At 54.2% G+C, this 17,779-nt stretch overlaps 1 protein-coding gene across 4 annotated transcripts; it reads left to right on the top strand.

Annotated features, from left to right (window-relative positions):
* The first annotated feature begins 234 nt into the window (after nucleotides 1–234).
* Nucleotides 235–17,477, top strand: SGTA (small glutamine rich tetratricopeptide repeat co-chaperone alpha). Of its 4 annotated transcripts, none has more exons than XM_037042469.1 (12): nucleotides 235–344; nucleotides 7,298–7,446; nucleotides 8,328–8,431; nucleotides 8,658–8,742; nucleotides 9,846–9,945; nucleotides 11,100–11,204; nucleotides 12,070–12,208; nucleotides 13,021–13,083; nucleotides 14,469–14,506; nucleotides 15,043–15,132; nucleotides 15,355–15,477; nucleotides 16,196–16,215. In XM_037042469.1, exons 2-11 carry the CDS (start codon nucleotides 7,347–7,349, stop codon nucleotides 15,467–15,469), a joined length of 939 nt encoding a protein of 312 aa, XP_036898364.1. In that variant the 5' UTR covers nucleotides 235–344; nucleotides 7,298–7,346; the 3' UTR covers nucleotides 15,470–15,477; nucleotides 16,196–16,215. The 4 variants fall into 4 exon arrangements, with proteins under 4 accessions (XP_036898364.1, XP_036898361.1, XP_036898360.1 ...); XM_037042466.1 differs by lacking the exon at nucleotides 16,196–16,215 and adding an exon at nucleotides 16,385–17,477 and having other exon boundaries at nucleotides 236–344; XM_037042465.1 differs by lacking the exon at nucleotides 16,196–16,215 and adding an exon at nucleotides 16,276–17,477 and having other exon boundaries at nucleotides 236–344.
* The last annotated feature ends 302 nt before the right edge of the window (nucleotides 17,478–17,779 follow it).

Raw genomic sequence — 17,779 nt, 5'->3', positions numbered from 1 at the left:
CACCGTTCTATTTTCGCTCTAGATTTAGAGGACAAGTCAGCCCTAATTTCCGGCCTGCCTTCGGTCGCAAAGGTCAGTTTCCCTAACGACCAGCTCCTTCCCGCCTCTAAATTGCGTCACTTCCCCCGCCCCGGCCTACATCCCTAACGACCAGCTCCTTCCCGCCTCTAAATTGCGTCACTTCCCCCGCCCCGGCCTACACAATTGACACGCCTGCGCAGAATGAGGGTCTACACGGGGGGCCCATTCCTTTCGCGCAGGCGTTCCGACTGGGAGGCGGGGCCTGGCGGCGCCGCGGTGCGCAGGCGCAGCCGTCGGTGGGTCGGTGTTGGGGCACCTGAGAGGTGAGTTGGGGGCTTGTCGTTGAGCTGAAATGGCCTTGGTTCCTCGGCTCGGTGTTTCCGGAGCTCCGGGGCCCGTAAAGGAGGTCCGTCTGGGGCTGGGGTCGCATCGCGGTTCGCCGGGTGCTGTGAGTGGGCGGTGCGGAGGGGAAACTGAGGCCGGGCGTCTACCGGAGGTCGTCTGACTGGCTCTCGCCGGCCCCCGGACCTCAGGACTGGGAAATGGTGGTTCGCACATCCGTGGGTAGAAAAGGAGAAGTAAAAATTATCCCGCACGTAGTGATCGCTTGCTGAGTGTCCGCTGCTGTCTGGCGCACGGTCCTTTTAAATCGAGGGACCCTTGTTCGTGGGGCTCAGGTCGGGGCTCCTGCGTCAGCGCCGCTGTTCTCTAGGTGGGTGACCTTGGCCAGCCTTTTGACTTATCAGCCTCGGTCTTCTCCTCTGTAAAACGTGCATTGTACCAGCTCCTGCCTTGGGGGCGGGGAATTGGAGAGAGTTAAAACCACAGGGCCCATCTCAAAGGGGCCAGCAATTAGTCTTACTTCACACTTAGGGTCTAATGCATGTTGGCTAGAGGCGGGAGAAATCCGGGCTTGAGAACCAGCTGCACCGCCCCTCTCTGGCTGTGTAAGCTTGGACAAGTTGCTTTCCCCCTCTGAGCAGCACTTCTTTTCTTTAGTGGAGACTGTAGAATTATATGCCTCCTGGAGTCTGTGTGGGAACATTCTTCGATCAGGTTCCTGGTACTTGTTAAGCACTCACTAGAGAATAACTAGTTTTGTCATTAGGTGTCAGAACATGGTGACCAGCCTGTGTCCCTGCGTGATGATCCTGTTTCTTTTGTCTACTTGTTTGTTTAGTCTAGTTTCCTTTCCCTAGGGCAGTGATTTTGTCCCCACCCCGTAGCACTGGGTGATGGGGACATTTTTGGTTGTCACAACTGGGGTGCTCCTGGCATCAAGTGGTTGGGGGTTCAGGGATGCTGCTCAACCCCCCACAGCGCCCATGATGGTTCCCCAGCGAATGATCCACCCCAAATGTTCGTAGTTAAACCTTGTTCTAAACAAGCGATTCTTCACGGGCAGGGTCTCTGCGGTGGTGAGGAAAGTGAACCCTAAGAAATCATGTGCAAGGTTTTGTGTGCACACCCGGTTTTGTAGGGAGCGGAGAGGGTGCTTTGTAGTTTAGATTCTCAGGGCAGACGGCCTGGGTTCAAAACTGAGTTGTGTCTTAGCTGTATGGTCTTGAGTGGTGCCTTTATCTTTCTAAGCTTCAGTTTTTCTTCAGTAGAATGGGGAGTAGGTAAAACAATACAGGGTCTCCGCAGATTGAATCAGAGAGCCAAATCGAGTTGAGACCTGTTTTTGTGAATGGACTTTTATGGAAATACAGCCACACCCAATGGCGTGCACATCATCTGTGGCTTCTTTTGCCTTGAGTTGTCACTGCAGAGACCCTATGGCTGGTGAAGCTAAAGAAATTTGCTCTGGCCTTTTTCAGAAAATGTTTCCTGATTTCTGAAATAGGCCGTTACACATACAGCACTTAGCTCAGTGCCTGCAAAGTCCTTGGCATTCCAAGGATTTCACCTGAGGTTTATAATTTCATCTTCCTAGAAGGGTGAGCAACTGTAAATAGGGCAAAGCTCTGCCCCAGGTCAAGAGCTATAGTCTTACCTGATCCTATGTTTTCTTTTGGCCCAAGACCCAATTCCAGCCGAGGTGGGAAGTGCTCAGTGAGGGTTGAAAAAATAAAATAGATTTTGGGTAGGTAGGCAAGACCAAAGATCTACTAATGAGGAAATTGAGACCCAAAGTCTCAGAGAATGGCCTCCCCAAGAAATCTGGGCATGTGGCTCTGAATTTGACAGTGACTTCACATATTCCTGAATCCTTATGGATCAAATGTCACCAAGTGCTGGGGTTCAGAGGAAGATGATCTGATCTGACTGATGGCTCACTGTCTGCTGGCTGAAGTCAGGCCAGGAAGGAGCCTTGTAGCAGGTACTAGAAGACTTATTCCCACCAGAGGTGGGAATAGCACTTGGTCTTTGCTGGACAAAGAGGGTGCAGAGCTCTGCCTGAGGAGGTGACCATGCAGCTTGGTGTTGAAAGGAGAGTGTTTTCCCAATGGATCAGAGGAAAAGTGAGTAGTGGGTGTGAGTGGAGCACAGCAGGTGACACGTCAATGCTGAGGGGCTGTGTGTGCACACTTCGTTTCAGGGACCTTTCGAGGATTTGTAATTGTGGGGGACAACTTGGTGGCATTTTAGAAGAAAACAGGGCTGTGCTTTGGGGAATGAACCCCAGTTTTAGCTTTGGGGTCACCTTGGATACCTGAGGTGTCCTAGGTTGGGTGGGTGGAGCACCCACAGAAATGGTGGGCTGTCTTTCAAAAAGTGGGTGTGCTTCTTCCTGGGGTGTGGGGGATAGGTCACTCCTTTTAGTAAGGTGTGCCATAATTTTCCATTTGATCAATCAGTCCTAGGCAGAGAAATAAAAGAAATGGAAGTTTTGGGGGTTTTATGATAAGATGACAAAGTGGACTGAGATCTGGAAGGGATTCTGAAGGTGCCAAAGAGGAACTGCCTCTGGGACGCCCCCTCCCGTACCCTGGGGCAGTGCCTGCCCACCCTCACCAGGCTCATTCCTATACCCTGTACCCTGGTGGTGCTTTCTGAGAGCGCATACAGGCCTCACTGTTAGGAGAGAGTAGGCCTTTGAGAATGTTGTCCAGCAGCCAAAGACCTACAAGTTGTGATTGTTCTAGAGACACACAGTGCCTAGGAGCCATCGGCAAAAGTGCTGTCTCTGTGTCAGGCTGGGTGCTCTCCGAGGAGCAGAAACTTTGTTCATCTTAAAGTCACATGTTAAAGTCAGGTGTTCCTGGTCCCCCCCCACTTGAGGAGCTGAGAGGAGAGGCAGCAGTTTTTAGGGACCATCTGGGTCAAATCCTGTGCCCAGTCCTCTGCTCTTGGCCCACAGGCCTTTTTCTGTACTTCCAAAACCCAAATACCCAGCACACAGAAGATTTCTTAAAGTTTGCAGCAAAATCGTGTGGCCAGAAAATCTGACTTGTACTGTCGTAGAGCCTTTATTTTTCCCACTTAACGTCTGTCAGTGGTTTTCAGCTGGTGGTGGTTTGGCCATGTCTAGGGACATCTGCGATTGTTACCACTTGGGAGGTTGGTTCTTCAGGAATCTAGTGAGTGGGGATCGGGGATGTTGCCCCCTGCCAGTGCCCAGGGGAACCCCCACAGAGAATAACCCAGCCCCCATGTCAGCGGTGCTGAGAGAGAGGGACTCTGTTAATTATTTGGAGAAATAATGTCTTTAATCACTGCTCACACTGGGCACCAGTATAAATCCCCGATGGGCAGACAGTATAAACCAGGGTGACCCAGCATCTGTGAATCTCCTCCTCTCTTCCCCCACTCGCTGTTTTTATTTAAATGTTTGTAGCCTTCTAGGACCTCAGTAGTCAGATGGTTGTGGAACACAGTTTCCTGGGGTCAGTGGAACCCCCTGACCCAGGGGGTTCTCACCTGGGGTGATCCTGCCCCTACCTCCAGCTCCCAGGGAACAGTTAGATGCCAGGGATGCTGTTAAACACCCTGCATTGGTCAGGAGAGTTCCTCACACAGAAAAGGCTCCAGAGTCAGTGGTGCCTAAGGGGAGAAACCGAGCATCGGGTTGCTGAATTCCCACAACAACCTGTGAAGACACCTCCCTTACCCCAGTTTATAGAAGAGGGCAGTAAGAACATCAACTGGGACTCTATCAGATGTGACACAGGGACAGGAAAGGCGACAGACAGTGGCCCTCGGGGAGAAATGGCTGGACCTCAGGCATTGTGACTCCAGATCTTGTCCTCCGGGGAAGCGGGATATCCCTGGTCCATCGTCCATACACTCACCCAGGGCAGGCTCCAGGGGGCCCTGGCTGTGGACACTTGGTGTGTCACACTGTAGGGGGTGGGGGGTGGCTGACATTTGGGATATCACATCAATAGACCAGGAGAAGCCTAGAGGCAGGCAGAGAGAGTGCCTTATATTAAGGGGAGGCAGGAGGGCTGGGGGCAACACGAGCAGAGGGCCAGGAGCATTGGGAGAACTGAAGGTATGACAGAAATGACTGGTTTTGTCTTTTCGTTTCCTAAACCCTCAGTGACCCCCTCGGTAGTCACCTCATCTGGCCTCAGCTCAGTTCAGGAGGGCGTGAAACAGGGTAAAGATCAGATTTCTTTTTTTTTTTTTTTTCCTACTCTTAAGCAAACATCCATCAGGACCCACCAGTTTCCCGGGAGGGGAGCAGATCCCCCCACACACCCACTGTGGATCTCACTCACATGTCCTGTTGCTGGCTCCTGAGGACCGGCAGGGAAGCTGTGCTAGAAGTGGTGCCCAGGACACTCAGGCAGAGTCCAGCTGCTCAGTCGTGTGATCTTGCCTCACCTTCCATCTGAACTTGTGACCGGCTCTGTAAGGCCCTGGCACAGCTCCATCCAGTTCACCTTGACAGTGATTGGGGTGGGAGAGTGTCAGCAAACCGGAAGGCCCCAGTGGTAAATGCTGTCAGCTTTGGGAGCCACGAGGCAAATCAAGCATGCTACGTAGGCACTTAACCTACACAGGAATGCAGAAGCCATTCTCAGCCAGCCAGGCAGCTGCCCCGGTGTGAAACCCGACCTGTGTTTTGAAACAGGCTGTGCAGAAGGGTCCAGGTGCTGGGATCTCAGGGGTTTGTATCCTAAGGGGAGGACCTTTGAAAACATTTTAAATTACAGTAAAACATAAAATTTACCATTTTAAGTATTTTTTTGAGTAACAGCTCAGTGGCTATAAGCATGTTCACACTGTTGTGCAACCACCACCACCAGCCGTCTCCAGAACCTTCTCATCTCCCCAAATGGAATTCCAGTAACTCCCCCCTCCCGTCATCACCCACCATCTGCTTTGTCTCTGAATTTGACTCCCCTAAGGAACTCCTACGAGTAGAATCACATAGTGTTTGTCCTTCTGTGACTGGCTGATTTTACTCAGCAGAGTGTCCTCAAGGTTCACCCACACTGTGGCAGGTGTCAGAGTGTCCTTTTTTAGGCTGTGTAATATTCCACGGTGTAGAAGGACCACATTGTGTTGACCCACTCATGTGTCCATGGGCATTGGAGTTATAACCACCTTTTGGCTACTGTGAATCATGTTGTTAGGTCAAAATATGTGCAAAACAAACATTTTTGATGCTCTCAGTGTGTCTGTCTCCTTGGGTTTGGAGCCTGGCAGACGGCTAGTTCTCAGGACCCTTCAGCTGGGATGAGTCACCTTTTGGGGCTTCACTGTCTTCGAGACAAGCATGTTGTGGTTGATTTCCATGGGTCCCTGTGTATCACTCCCAAGATACTGTGGGTCTGGGACTGCTCATTTGTCCCCCGCGCTCTGGACTGTTTTGATCCCAGACCTGGTTCCAGGGATGCTCTTGGGCCAAAGGCACTTGCTTGGTAAAGGCTCGTTGTGTGCAGAAACACGAGGAAGACTCGTCACCGTCCCCCTCATGTTGTCCAGGGGTGGCTGTAACTTTCTGTTCAACTCTCCAAAACACAGCTATTTTAAGTTTTTCCCCTTTTTAGAAATTGGGATATAATTCACATACCATAAAACCAGTAGAATTTAGTACATTCACAGAGCTGCGCCACCGTCACTCTGAATTCCAGAGCATTCCATCACCCCCGAAAGAAACTGAGTCCCCATTTGCAGTCAGTCCCCCATCCCTGACCACCACAAACTCACTTCCTTTCTCTGGATTTGCCTCTGGTGGGCATGTCACTGAAATGAAATCAGTCACGGTGTGGCCTTCTGTGTCTGGCTCCTCTCCTTTTTCTTAACACACACTTATTGGTGGATGTATTTTTCCATGGACCAGAGACAGCCCAGAGCAAGGTCAATATCACACGCCTTGACTGCCCTTGCACCGAACATTTTAGGCATGCTGTCAGGCAGCTTGTAAAGCCTGGGGGTTAGTGACTTGCTCTTCTGATCCCTGTCCAGTGATAGGTTAATGATGACACAGTCAGGAGACCACCTTGATTTCTAGGGGACACAGACTCTTCACCCCACTGGAGATGTTTCAAGGGGACCAAGACACTTCACAGTGTGGCTCCTAGCCATGTGGATACGAGGGGCCTTGGGCAGCATGTAGGTCCCTATCCCGCTCCTGTGCCCCCTCTACATGGGAGCAAGGTGCACCTCAGTGTACGACAGGAGTGAGATGTGCTATGCAAAGTGCCAGCTGCATCACAGCCACTTGGGTAGCAGGCTCCTTGTACATTTCTTATTTTCGCCTCAGTACCAGGGACGGCAGGGTCTGGTCACTATCTGTGGGGGGCCATCTTGGGAACTGGGAGGGGGTGTTGAGCAGCATCCCTGGCCCCACCCACTCGATACTGGGAGCACTCCCAGTCATGACAATCTTAATGACTCTGGACACAACCCAATGTTCCCTGGCCTGGCAGTGCAGACCATAGTCTGCTTTGTCCACCCTGTGATGCCTGTGTTACTCTTATATCTCTTAGGGGCGTCAGGACTTAGAAATTTGGGGTTCATAGACCAGCAGGGCTCCAGCTCATATAAGGCATCCCTCAGAGTCCCTGAGGAGCCCCAGGTGCCCCCCCATTCCGCCAGTGAAAGGGTGAGGACTGCCAGAGCCATGTTTCCCTCTTACAAGTACAAGGGGGAGGGACTTCGAGGGATGCTCTACCCACCTGCTTGCCCGAGAGCAGGGGCTCTGAGCCTGGTTGCCTTGGTGTCTTATCTGTGAAATGGGGTTGTTAACTTTTTGCCTCACAGACAAAAGTGGCCAGTGTGCCTGGGTGGGGGCACACCTGTGGAGTCCTTCCTGGAGCAGGACCTGTGGGTGGAAGAGCGCCTGTGCGAGCCGCCCCGTCCTCGTGCTTTTGCCTAGGGTCTGCAGGTCCTGAAAATCCCTGGGCACCATCTCTTCCCGTCTCAAGATGGATAACAAGAAGCGCCTGGCCTACGCCATCATCCGCTTCCTGCACGATCAGCTGCGGCATGGGGGGCTCTCATCTGATGCCCAGGAGAGCTTGGAAGGTATGCATGGACCTTTGGCCCTGGGGATAGAGTCCCCTGTCTCCAGCTTTGTGGGCCCCCACCACCATCCCCCACCCCCCGTTTGTCTTCTTCCCCACCTTCCCTTCTTTCATCAGTGCCTAGAACCACCACAGAGTGGATATGACAGGCCAGCACACTTGCCCAGCCATGGACACTGGTCCTGTCCTTGTTTCACAGGCAAGGCTGCCGCTGAGCCCCAGGCAGGTACAGGACTGGGCTGTCCGGAGCCCTTCCCCCACCACAGGGTCCCACCGCCTCCCCCCGCCACGGCTTTAGACCAGGCCTTCTGTGGAAGGAAAGGGAGGCGTGTGCATCCTGGAACTGAGGGTCGGTGGGGCAGCCCCCCGCAGGTGGCCGCAGGGCTCTGCCTGTCTGTCCTGTAGGCAGTTGTGCAGTCCCAGGAAGGAGCCCAGTCATGAAGATTTGAGTGGGGGGTGGTCTGATCTCAAGCTTCAGGTTCAAGCCCAGGTTCTGGGAGGTCTAGCAGAATGTCCCTGGCATCTGGCTCCCCACCTGGCACTCTAGGCTCAGCTCTGCAGGCTCGCAGCCACCTGGCCCACATTGTGACCCCACAGAGAGCCCTGATATCACCCAGCTGAGCCCCACTGGGCAAGGACAGCATCTTCCTCCACACCTCCTTGCTGTCAGGGCTCAAAGGCATGACCGTCCATTCTGCATTTTCCAAGGCCCTCGACTACAGGCCAAATCCAGACCAGGACTCGAGGGGCACTAACTGCGCAGTGTGCCTCGAGGTCTCTGCCAACCCACCTGAAGAAAGCTAAGCACGAGCCCTGCCCCTGAGCCCCCTCGGTTGTAAACTCGGGTCCAGTCAGAAGGTAATACCGTTTTGTCCCTTGCAGTTGCAATCCAGTGCCTGGAGACTGCTTTCGGGGTGACGGTAGAAGACAGCGACCTTGCACTTCCTCAGTCTCTTCCAGAAATATTTGAAGCCGCCGCAGGCAAGGTGAGCCTCAGGGCTGCCCCGTCCCCACCCAGAACAGTGAGAACAGCGTGGATAGCCAACGGCTCCAGAGCACGCCCCTCCTGGGTGAGGGAGCGGGGCGCCTGCACTGTGGGCACTGGGCCTGAGCTCCTCTCTGTCTCAGGTCCCTGATGGTGGGGGAGGCTCAAGGTTCTGGGTTTGGGAAGGGTAGAGGGAAATAGGACTGCCGCCTTCTCTCTGGGCCCAGGAGATGCCGCAGAACCTGAGGAGCCCTGAGCAAACCCCGCCTTCAGAGGAGGACTTGGCGGAGGCAGAGCGCCTCAAAACCGAAGGTGAGAGAAGGGGTCTCCATCCCCATTAAGCACCTCACCCACCTGGCCTCCCGGGGCTGCAAGAGGGTGAGGCAGGCTGGTCCCTGGCTCTGAAGCCAAGGGAGAGATGCTGTTGGGCAGTGGGTGGTAAACCAGTTTTTGGAGACAGGCCCAAGTGGGGATGGCTTTTAAGAACACAGATGTGATGATGTGGAGAAATCAGGGCCTCGTGTACAATAGGTGGAAATGTAAGTGGTGCAGCTGCTGTAGAAAATGATCTGACAGATTCCCAAATGGCGTAGTGATCACATGGCCCTACAGTTCCACTCCTGGGTGTGTCCTCAGGACACATGCAAACACACGTCTATAAGGATACTTGTGTACAAATGCTCAGAAGAGCACAATTCCTAGTAGCCAGGAGTGTAAACCACACAGATGTCCATCTGCTGGTGAACGGATACAAACGAGGTGGCCTGGCCATGCCCTGGAGTATCACTCAGCACAAAAAGCACTGAAATGCTGACACTCACTGCAGCATGGAGGGACTGGAACACATGGTGCTCAGTGAAAGGAGCCAGGCACAAAAGGACACGCACACAGTGTGTGATTCCATGTATGTGTTGTGTCCAGAGCAGGCACATCCACAGACACAGGACTGAGTTCGTGGTTATTGGGCTGGGAGAGGCAGTTGACTACTGATGAGGACGGTCTTGCTTTTTGGGGTGTGGGATGTTCTAGAATGAGATGGCGGTTACAGCTGCACAGCTCTGAATGTACTAAAAAAAAACACTCAATTGTACACTTCTAAAGGGCGAGTTTTGTGGTATGTGAATTACATCTTATTAAAACTGGACTATTTCTGAAAGAAGATGTAAAAGTGACAGTACTCGAGACTTACGTCCCCAAGCACCACAGCCAAAGCAGTGACAGCAACCAGCACCAAGTGCTGAGTCAGGCCAGCCCCTTCGAGACCCTCGATGCAAACCGCATCCTCCAGCCTGCGCCTGAGTGTTTCATCGTCAGACCTTTAGTTTGGAGCTGGGGATGGCCGAGGATGTTGCTTGGGACCCCCAAGTCTCTTATGGACAGCCAGTTTGCATTTAGTTTTTCTTTCCTTTTTCTAGGAAATGAGCAGATGAAAGTCGAGAACTTTGAGGCCGCCGTGCACTTATATGGGAAAGCCATCGAGCTCAACCCTGCAAACGCCGTCTATTTCTGTAACAGGTACCGCCAGGCCTGCTTGGGGGCCGCACCAGCCAGTCTCCCACCCTGGTGGAAGGGACGGACTGCGGGGCCGTAGGTTACTGAGCGCCCCTACAGTCCCAAACACACGTAATGTCGGGTGACCGGTGGCTGTCAGAGTCGATGATAGTGGTAATTAGGAGGCACCAGTCTCTACTCAGATGCGGAACCAAGGAAATAACCCAGAATTCGGATAACATGTCCTGCGCAGGTTCACGGCAGCATTGATAACAGGAAGTGCGTCTGGCCTGAGCTTTTTCTTTTTTCTAAAAAATTACGTTTATCATGGTAACATTGGTTAATAACACTATACAAATTCAAGATGTACAACTTCATAACGTGACTTCTGTGTGCTCGCCACCCAGAGGATGGTCTTTCCATCTCTTTATTTGCCCCTCCTGTAGCCTGTGCTCTTTTTTTTTTAAGATTTTATTTCTTTATCTTTAGAGGGGAAGGGAAGGAGAGAGGGAGAGAAATATCAATGTACAGTTGCTTCTCATGTGTCCCCTGCTGGGAACTGGCCTGCAACCCAGGCATGTACCCTGACTGGGAATTGAACTGCAATCGTGTGGTTCGCAGCGTAGCCTGTGCTCTTAAAGGAAAAGCCCAGCTAGCCGTTTCATAGCCTCACTGTACAGAATGTCGTGTTGTGAGAGGGACTGAGCGGAGGGCAGGAGGCAGTATCGCACAACTAGTGTGGAAGCTGTGGAAACCACCAGAAGCACGTGTGCCGAAGGTTGTCCACATCCCCTTTGGGGTAGAAGAGCTTTTGTTTCGATTTCTTTAAAAAACTCATTGGGGATATAATTCTGGATAGACAGAAAAGTTGAAGAGGGGGTGCAGACTGACTTGGCAACATAAAATGGGCATGTGCCCTGCCCCCCAACAGGAAGAGCCTGCGTGACGGTGCCCTGTGGCTTTGGGTGCGGAGCCCGGCCTGCCACTGCCCATCTGCTGTGAGCATTGAGCCGTATCCCCTCTACTGCTCTTGGCCTCAGTTTCCCCTGGTACACGGGGAAGTGCCCTCCCACAGGCCCCCAACATGGGCCCAGCAGGCAGATGGGTACCCCCGCAAATGCCTCATTTTAGGTGACCAGTGAGCACACAACTTTGACCACCCTGCTTTGCTTCCCCAGAGCCGCAGCCTACAGCAAACTGGGGAATTACGCAGGCGCCGTGCAGGACTGTGAGCGGGCCATCTGCATAGACCCGTCCTACAGCAAAGCATATGGGAGGATGGGGTGAGTGCCTGGGCAGGAGGACCCGGCCGTCTCTGCCTGGGCCTAGCCCCCCCCCCCCCCCCCCGCCCACCACATGTGCAGGGTTTTCCATCCCAGCAGCCAGCTCTCCCAATGCCAGCTACTGGTCGGGCCGCTCAGTTCAGTCCTGACACCACAAACCTGGGGTCAGATTCTATGGGTTCAGGGCTCCACCCCACAAGGCCATTCCCACTTTAGGCACCAAACACTTGTCACCTGTGTTTCTCACCAGCCAGCTATAATGGGGGTTTCCCACTCTCCCCTCTGGATTGATAATTCTCTAGAATGGCTCACAGAATTGAGGAAAACGCTTTACCTATGTTGACGAGTCTCTCAGAGAGAGTGCAGATGGGGCAGCCAGATAAAGAGGTGCACAGGGCTCGGTCCAGCGTGGTCCTGCATTTTGGGTGCCAGAGCCTTTGTCCCTGTGGGGTTAGGGGTGCACCACCCTTCTGGCACATGGATGCAGTTGCCCTCTTCAGGTGTGATTAAAGGGAGTTCCTTAAGAACAAGAAATGACACACCTATGGCTCAGGAAATTTCAGGGGTTCTCTGCCAGGAGCAGGGACAGGGACCAAATCCCACCTTCATCTGACCACCCCTGCCCCTCCATCCTTGGGCCTTGAAAACCCTTGGCGTTGGGTGCCAGCGGTAGGACACAACCACCTGTGCGTTTGAATTGTTGTCATACGTCCATCCTCTTAGCCCCTGCTCTCGTCTGCCCCACCAGAGCCCAGATTGGACAGGGCGTGACGACATCAACACGTAGACACTTTGTGGTGTGGGGGGCCGAGGGAGGGGCCGGAAGCCCCTGGGTCCCTCTCATTCCTAGCACCTCTCCGCGCAGCCTGGCGCTGTCCAGTTTGAACAAGCACACAGAGGCCGTGGCCTACTATAAGAAGGCCCTGGAGCTGGACCCCGACAACGAAACATATAAGTCCAACCTCAAGATAGCGGAACTGAAGCTGAAGGAGACCCCCAGTCCGGTAAGTCCCCCTGGGAACAAAGGGTGTGACAGGGAGGCAGACAGGCAGGCTGGGCAGATGCTCTCCCAGCTTACCGTCTGAGGCTGGGCTTGACCTGTGTGCGGAGAAGGTCTGTGCTGTTGGGGGCCTGGTCTTTGTTTACTTGGGTATGAGGCACACGTGCAGAAGTGCCCATTGGGAAGGAAGGCAGTTTCCTTCTCCCAGGTCCCCGGAAGACAGCTCACCCCAGGGCCACGCAGAGAACGACCAGGGTCGGTCACTAGGCACAGGGAGGGGGAAGCGTGGACCAGAGGTTTTACTGTGGTTTCACGGGAAGGAAGGGGTGACGCAGGGGAAGTAGGCTTAGGACTGGCGGGTTTGAGTAATTCCTGGGGGCTCCGAGGTGACCGGACGGGGAATAGTGGCCCAAGTGTGAGAGCCCTGTAGAGGAGGGGGCGGGAGTAGAGTCTGGGTTCACCGACTTGCATCTGAAAGGTTCACTCCTGGGTGATTTATCGAATGTCTGTAAGGAATTTGTCACCCCTGAGAGGGCCCATTGTCCCTCCAGGGTCTACCAGGCCCCAGATGTCAGAGCATCAGAAAATGAAATAAGTGGTTAGTTAACACAGTGCTTTTCCCAAGTGATGGCCACCTGGGCTTGTGCCTCTTACGCAGCACCCCTTGCCACCCACTCAGGCTGAGTGCACATCTGAGCTGAACACCTCTTAGAACTCCAGATGGACCCACACAGGGTCTCATCTCTCGGTTCTTGGGGCCAGTGTCACAGTCCTATGTCCTGATGCCCTTAACCGGTGCTTTCCTCATCCCCACAGACAGGAGGGGTCGGCAGCTTCGACATCGCAGGCCTGCTGAACAACCCCGGCTTCATGAGCATGGTAACTGCCCTCATACCCCCGGCAGCGTCCTCGCCCACCAGGGGCCTGCCATACACCGGGGCCACTGGCATGGCACTGTGGGCACAGCAGCCCGCGTCATTCTCGGGGTGGGCGCCCGCCGGGGGTGTTGACCAGCATCCCTGGCCCCACCCATTCCTTGCCAGGAGCAACCCCAGTCATAACAACCACAGATGTTTCTGTGGTTGTCATGTGTTCCCTGGGGTGGCATGGCCCCAAGTGAGACCCTCAGGGTTGGGCACAAAGGATAAACTGAGCCCTGCCTCTCCCGGCTGAGTAACCTGGGCAGACTACCTCTTGTCTGCCCCAGCAGTGTTCTCAGAGAGGGGCAATGACAGCGATATGGCCACACCTGCAGGTTCGGATGGGACACCAGAGCATTAGGTGTGGTGCCGCCAAAGACCGGAGTCTAGAGGCACTTCTGTCTTTTGAGAGCAGACTCCCAGATGTGACTTTTGGGGGCTGGTCCCTGCACTCACATGTTCGTTTCTGGGTAGTCCTGCTCACCCTGAGGCCGCACTGTTGGCTCATGGGGCCTTAGGCTTCAGGGTCTTAAACTGTCAGGAAGAGAAAAATCCAGAAGCCGCCGGCAGTCAGAGAAACAGCCTCACTACATCGAGGAGCACCTCACCTCCCAACTCGGCAGAGGCTGCGCTTCTCGTTGTCAGCCTACGCAGCAGCGAGTCGGTGGGCGGGGTGAGGGGGCGCCGGCCTAACCGTAGTCGCTCCTTCTGACCTCATGTACCCAGCCCCTGCTGGTGTGTGTCCTTCCCTGGCACGGCCGTGCCTGTGCGTTTGTTTATGTGTCCCTGCGGCTTTTGGCAGAGCTGGCTGGTTGGAGCAGAGGCTGTCCTGGAAAGCCAACAACACTTAACCTCTGGCCCTTTACAAAAAGTTCGGCAGCCTGTGAGCAGTGGAGCTGGCAGGCGGCTCTTTGGTTCCTACGCCGCACTCCCTGGCCTGGCCTCCAAGGGGGTGTCCCCATGGAGCAGGCAGGCCTGGGAGTGCCCTGTGCAGTGGCGTTTACTGACCGCCAAACTGGGGACTGCCTGGCTCTCCTGATGGGTTCAGTGACCCCAAAAAAGTCCTCAAATATATCCACCTGGTGAAACCTGGGATGTCAGCAAAAAAAACGAGAGGTGCCCTGGAGTCTCCTCAAAGGGTCCCAAGCGGGACCAAAGTGGTGGAACTGGTGAAACGTGAGTCTCAGCGCACGGAGACAGAAACAGAAGCGGGGAAGAGGTAGGGAGGGCAAGCACCGGGGCGACGCGCTTGCTGCGCTGGGGCAGGAGAGCCCGGCGTGCTTGGGAGGGAGCGTTCTCAGAACACGGCCGCAGCTGTCCTCTGACACCGGTTCTCTCCTGCAGGCGTCGAACCTGATGAACAATCCCCAGGTTCAGCAGCTGTAAGTGACAGCCCTTCTCTCCTGCGTCTTGCAGTCAAACGTACCGTTTTAACCATTTAGTTTCCCACTCGGTGGCATTAAGTGCACGCACAGTGTGGTGCAGCTCTCACCGCCATCTAGTCCCAGAACGTTCCATCACCCCCGGAAGAAACCCCATCCTCCTTGTAGCCATTCCCCCTCCCCAGCACCTGGCAACAGGTAACCTACTTCCTGTCTCTGAATTTGTCTGTCCTGGACATGCCACTCATATGCACTCATACAGTGTCACCTTTTGTGTCAGGTATTTCTCAGTGCCACTCAGGAGCCAGAATTGCCCCATTAAGAATCGGTGTCTTTAGGGCAAAAAGCTGTTCCTGGGAAAGCTGGTGGAATTCACAGGGGCTGCGTCAGGGGGAAGGGAGGAGGGTGGGCCCAGGGGACCTGCCAGATAGTGGCAGAGATCGTCTCCCACCAGTAGAAGCCAAGGGCTGAGTGGAGCCACTCTGGCGCGGGAGGGCCGGGCCGTCCTGTGTGTGTCATAGGCTCTCTCCTTGCAGCATGTCTGGGATGATTTCCGGCAACCACAACCCCTTGGGGACTGCCGGCACCAGCCCGTCACAGAACGACCTGGCCAGCCTCATCCAGGCGTGAGTAGACCTGCACAGTGGGGCGGCAGTGGGCCGGCAGGGGCACTCCACATGGGGAAATGGAAGTGGCAGCGCTGTGTCCTCCAGTGAGTGGGCACACTGCCTTTACTCGGGCCACACATGGTAGACTCGTGACAGATGCCTGAGGGATATTTCTGTGTGGTCATCGGGGCAGTGGCTGGGTGTGTCCCAGCTCAGCTGAGCCTGACACCTCTCTTCCAGGGGCCAGCAGTTTGCGCAGCAGATGCAACAGCAGAACCCAGAGTTGATTGAGCAGCTTCGAAGTCAGATCCGAAGTCGGACGCCCAGTGCCAGCAATGATGACCAGCAGGAATGACCACCTACGTGAGTCCCTTTGGGCTGCTGGGGTGGGGAGTGGTGCAGGCCCCCGTCCAGGGGTTTCCACCGAATTTTGCTCCTTCCCGTCCCAATTCCCATGGAGAGATACTGGCTGAAACCCCACAGTTCCTGGAAGGGCTGGTGCCTGCGTGTCTACAGACGACAAGCGTACAGAAAATGACGACACAGTGCTTCTCTCTGCGTGCACATAACACATGGCCAGGGGGCCCCAGTGTATGAGAAACGGGGTTGCCTGGACTGGCCTCTTCTTCATGCCCAGGCTTTCTGACTGGGTGCTGTGATTTGGGTTTTTGTTTATTTTGTTTTTGCCGTGAGCAGATGTTACATACACGGTTGCTTAAAAATACACTCAGAGGGTCCCCAGCAGCCTCTGCTGGCTTGGTTAGCTGCCCCCAGGCCTCTGACCTCTAACCCATCTGTCTCTGGTGACTCTGCTCCCTGGGGACTTCTTTTCTGAGATGCTCCTGTGCTGCTGTAGTGTCACCTTTTCATTTGTCGTTGTTCTCACGCTTTCACCCATGATTTTTTATGAGAAATGTTAACAAATACACAAAAAAGGCAGGAAAAAACAACTTGAATCTTTCCGTGCAGAGCAACTAATATTAATATTTGAGGCACCTTTTTGGGGCCTTAAATTTAAAGGGGGGAAGCGTAGTTTGGGGCATTTTTGTATTCATTATTCATTGGAACCTTGCCCCCAAAATACCATCCCTAGCATTCTCATGTCTGGGCCCCAGAATCAACTGTAGTGATGGCTGTGCTCTTTCTGCGCTTCCACGGCAGCCACGGGCCGCACAGAGGTGCACTGGACTGAGATTTCAGCAGCCGCGGTAGTGTCCTCTCGGATCCGGGCGCCCACCTGTCTGACCACCTGCCTGTCTCGTCCTTCCAGCCGTTCCAGCACCGTCGGGTTCTTCCGAGCTGCGTGGAGCCCCCACATGTTTTCTTCTATTGGATTGCCCAAGAGGGAAAAAGAAGTTGGACCTGCATGTGATACATTTTTATGCTTCTATTTCTTTCCCTTCACCCTCCCCTTTCTTTTTGTACTCCCTCATGGCTCCCAGACCCTTTTCAAAACAGAGCCAGCAAGCTTCGAACACAGACCAGCACCAACCTTCAAAAACCCAGTCACTAAAGTGTATCCTAGAATATTCCGGAGTGAGGACTGTCCTCAGGCCGCTCTCCAAGAAGCTGTCAGCTTTACTTCCAGCCACGTCAGAAGCCCACTCTGGGGTCCTGCTCCCTCGGTCTGTCTTCACAAGAAGCCTCTTTCTGAGTCAACTTTGGCTGCTCAGACTAGCTCACTGCCAGCCGTGGTCTGGGCACCAGTGTCCACCAGGCCTTTGGACCACAGGTTTTTGCATGAGGAACTCTAGTTGCAGATTCCTAAAGACATTTCATTGCCCATCGGGAGTGGGACCGTCTTGGGGTGCCCAGGGCCAGCTTCTGGGACAATCAAGCATTTTGATAGATGCGCTTTTCACTCCCTTTGATCCTTCCCCAGTACTGACACCCAACAGACCACGAGGGGCGTGGTCATGACCTTCCAGCCTGGCCTGAGCAGTCCTGTCCTGCCTGTGCATCTGGGCCCATGGACTCCCAGAGGGCTCCACCTCCTGTTCTGGGGCCACCCTGCTCAGCCTGCAATTACCACCAGGCAAGAGCCGCCTCCAAGGAGGGCAAACCCACAAGCCAGGGCTGGGCAGCCTGCCTACAACACAAGGTCACCATGGATGTCCCTGATTTCTGCTTGGGCAGGGAGTTGGGGGGAGATCTGCTGAGCTCCCCTGTGCTGGCAGCAATGTTGGAGGCTCCCAGGTGGTCTGCAAGGTCGACCAGTGACGTGCGTTATAGGAAACTAGTAGGAAGAAGGGCCACTGCCAGCCACCTGCAGTCATCACATGGCTGGCAAGGTGGCCCTAACTCTGAGTACTAGCCATGGTAATGAGAGTAACATGTGGGGAATAAATAGACATTGTGACCTCTGCCTGTCTCTGTATTAACCTCTTGGTGCCACCCCTGCCCTCCTCCAAGTTTCCAGAACCCCCCCCCGCAGCCTGAGGTTTCCAAATTTCCCTGGGCACATTGAATAATTTCACTGCCTGACACCACATGACTGCAAGCTCTTGTGCCAGAGGTCACAGATGGTTCCGGAAATAGCAAACCTCCAGACTGTTTTGTGTTGCTTTGCCTTTGACCTTAGTCACACATCCCCCATGTAAAGGGTGACCACAGGGATCAAGCTGGACTACAGGTTCGCAGCAAGGTTATTGTGCGCTGCTTTCCT

This window comes from Sturnira hondurensis, unplaced genomic scaffold (genome assembly GCF_014824575.4).
Source record: "Sturnira hondurensis isolate 20B ecotype Veracruz unplaced genomic scaffold, ASM1482457v3 Scaffold0003693, whole genome shotgun sequence".
Lineage (NCBI taxonomy): Eukaryota > Metazoa > Chordata > Mammalia > Chiroptera > Phyllostomidae > Sturnira > Sturnira hondurensis.
Note: the sequence above shows the minus strand (reverse complement) of the source record. Positions and strands in the feature narration are given on the sequence as shown.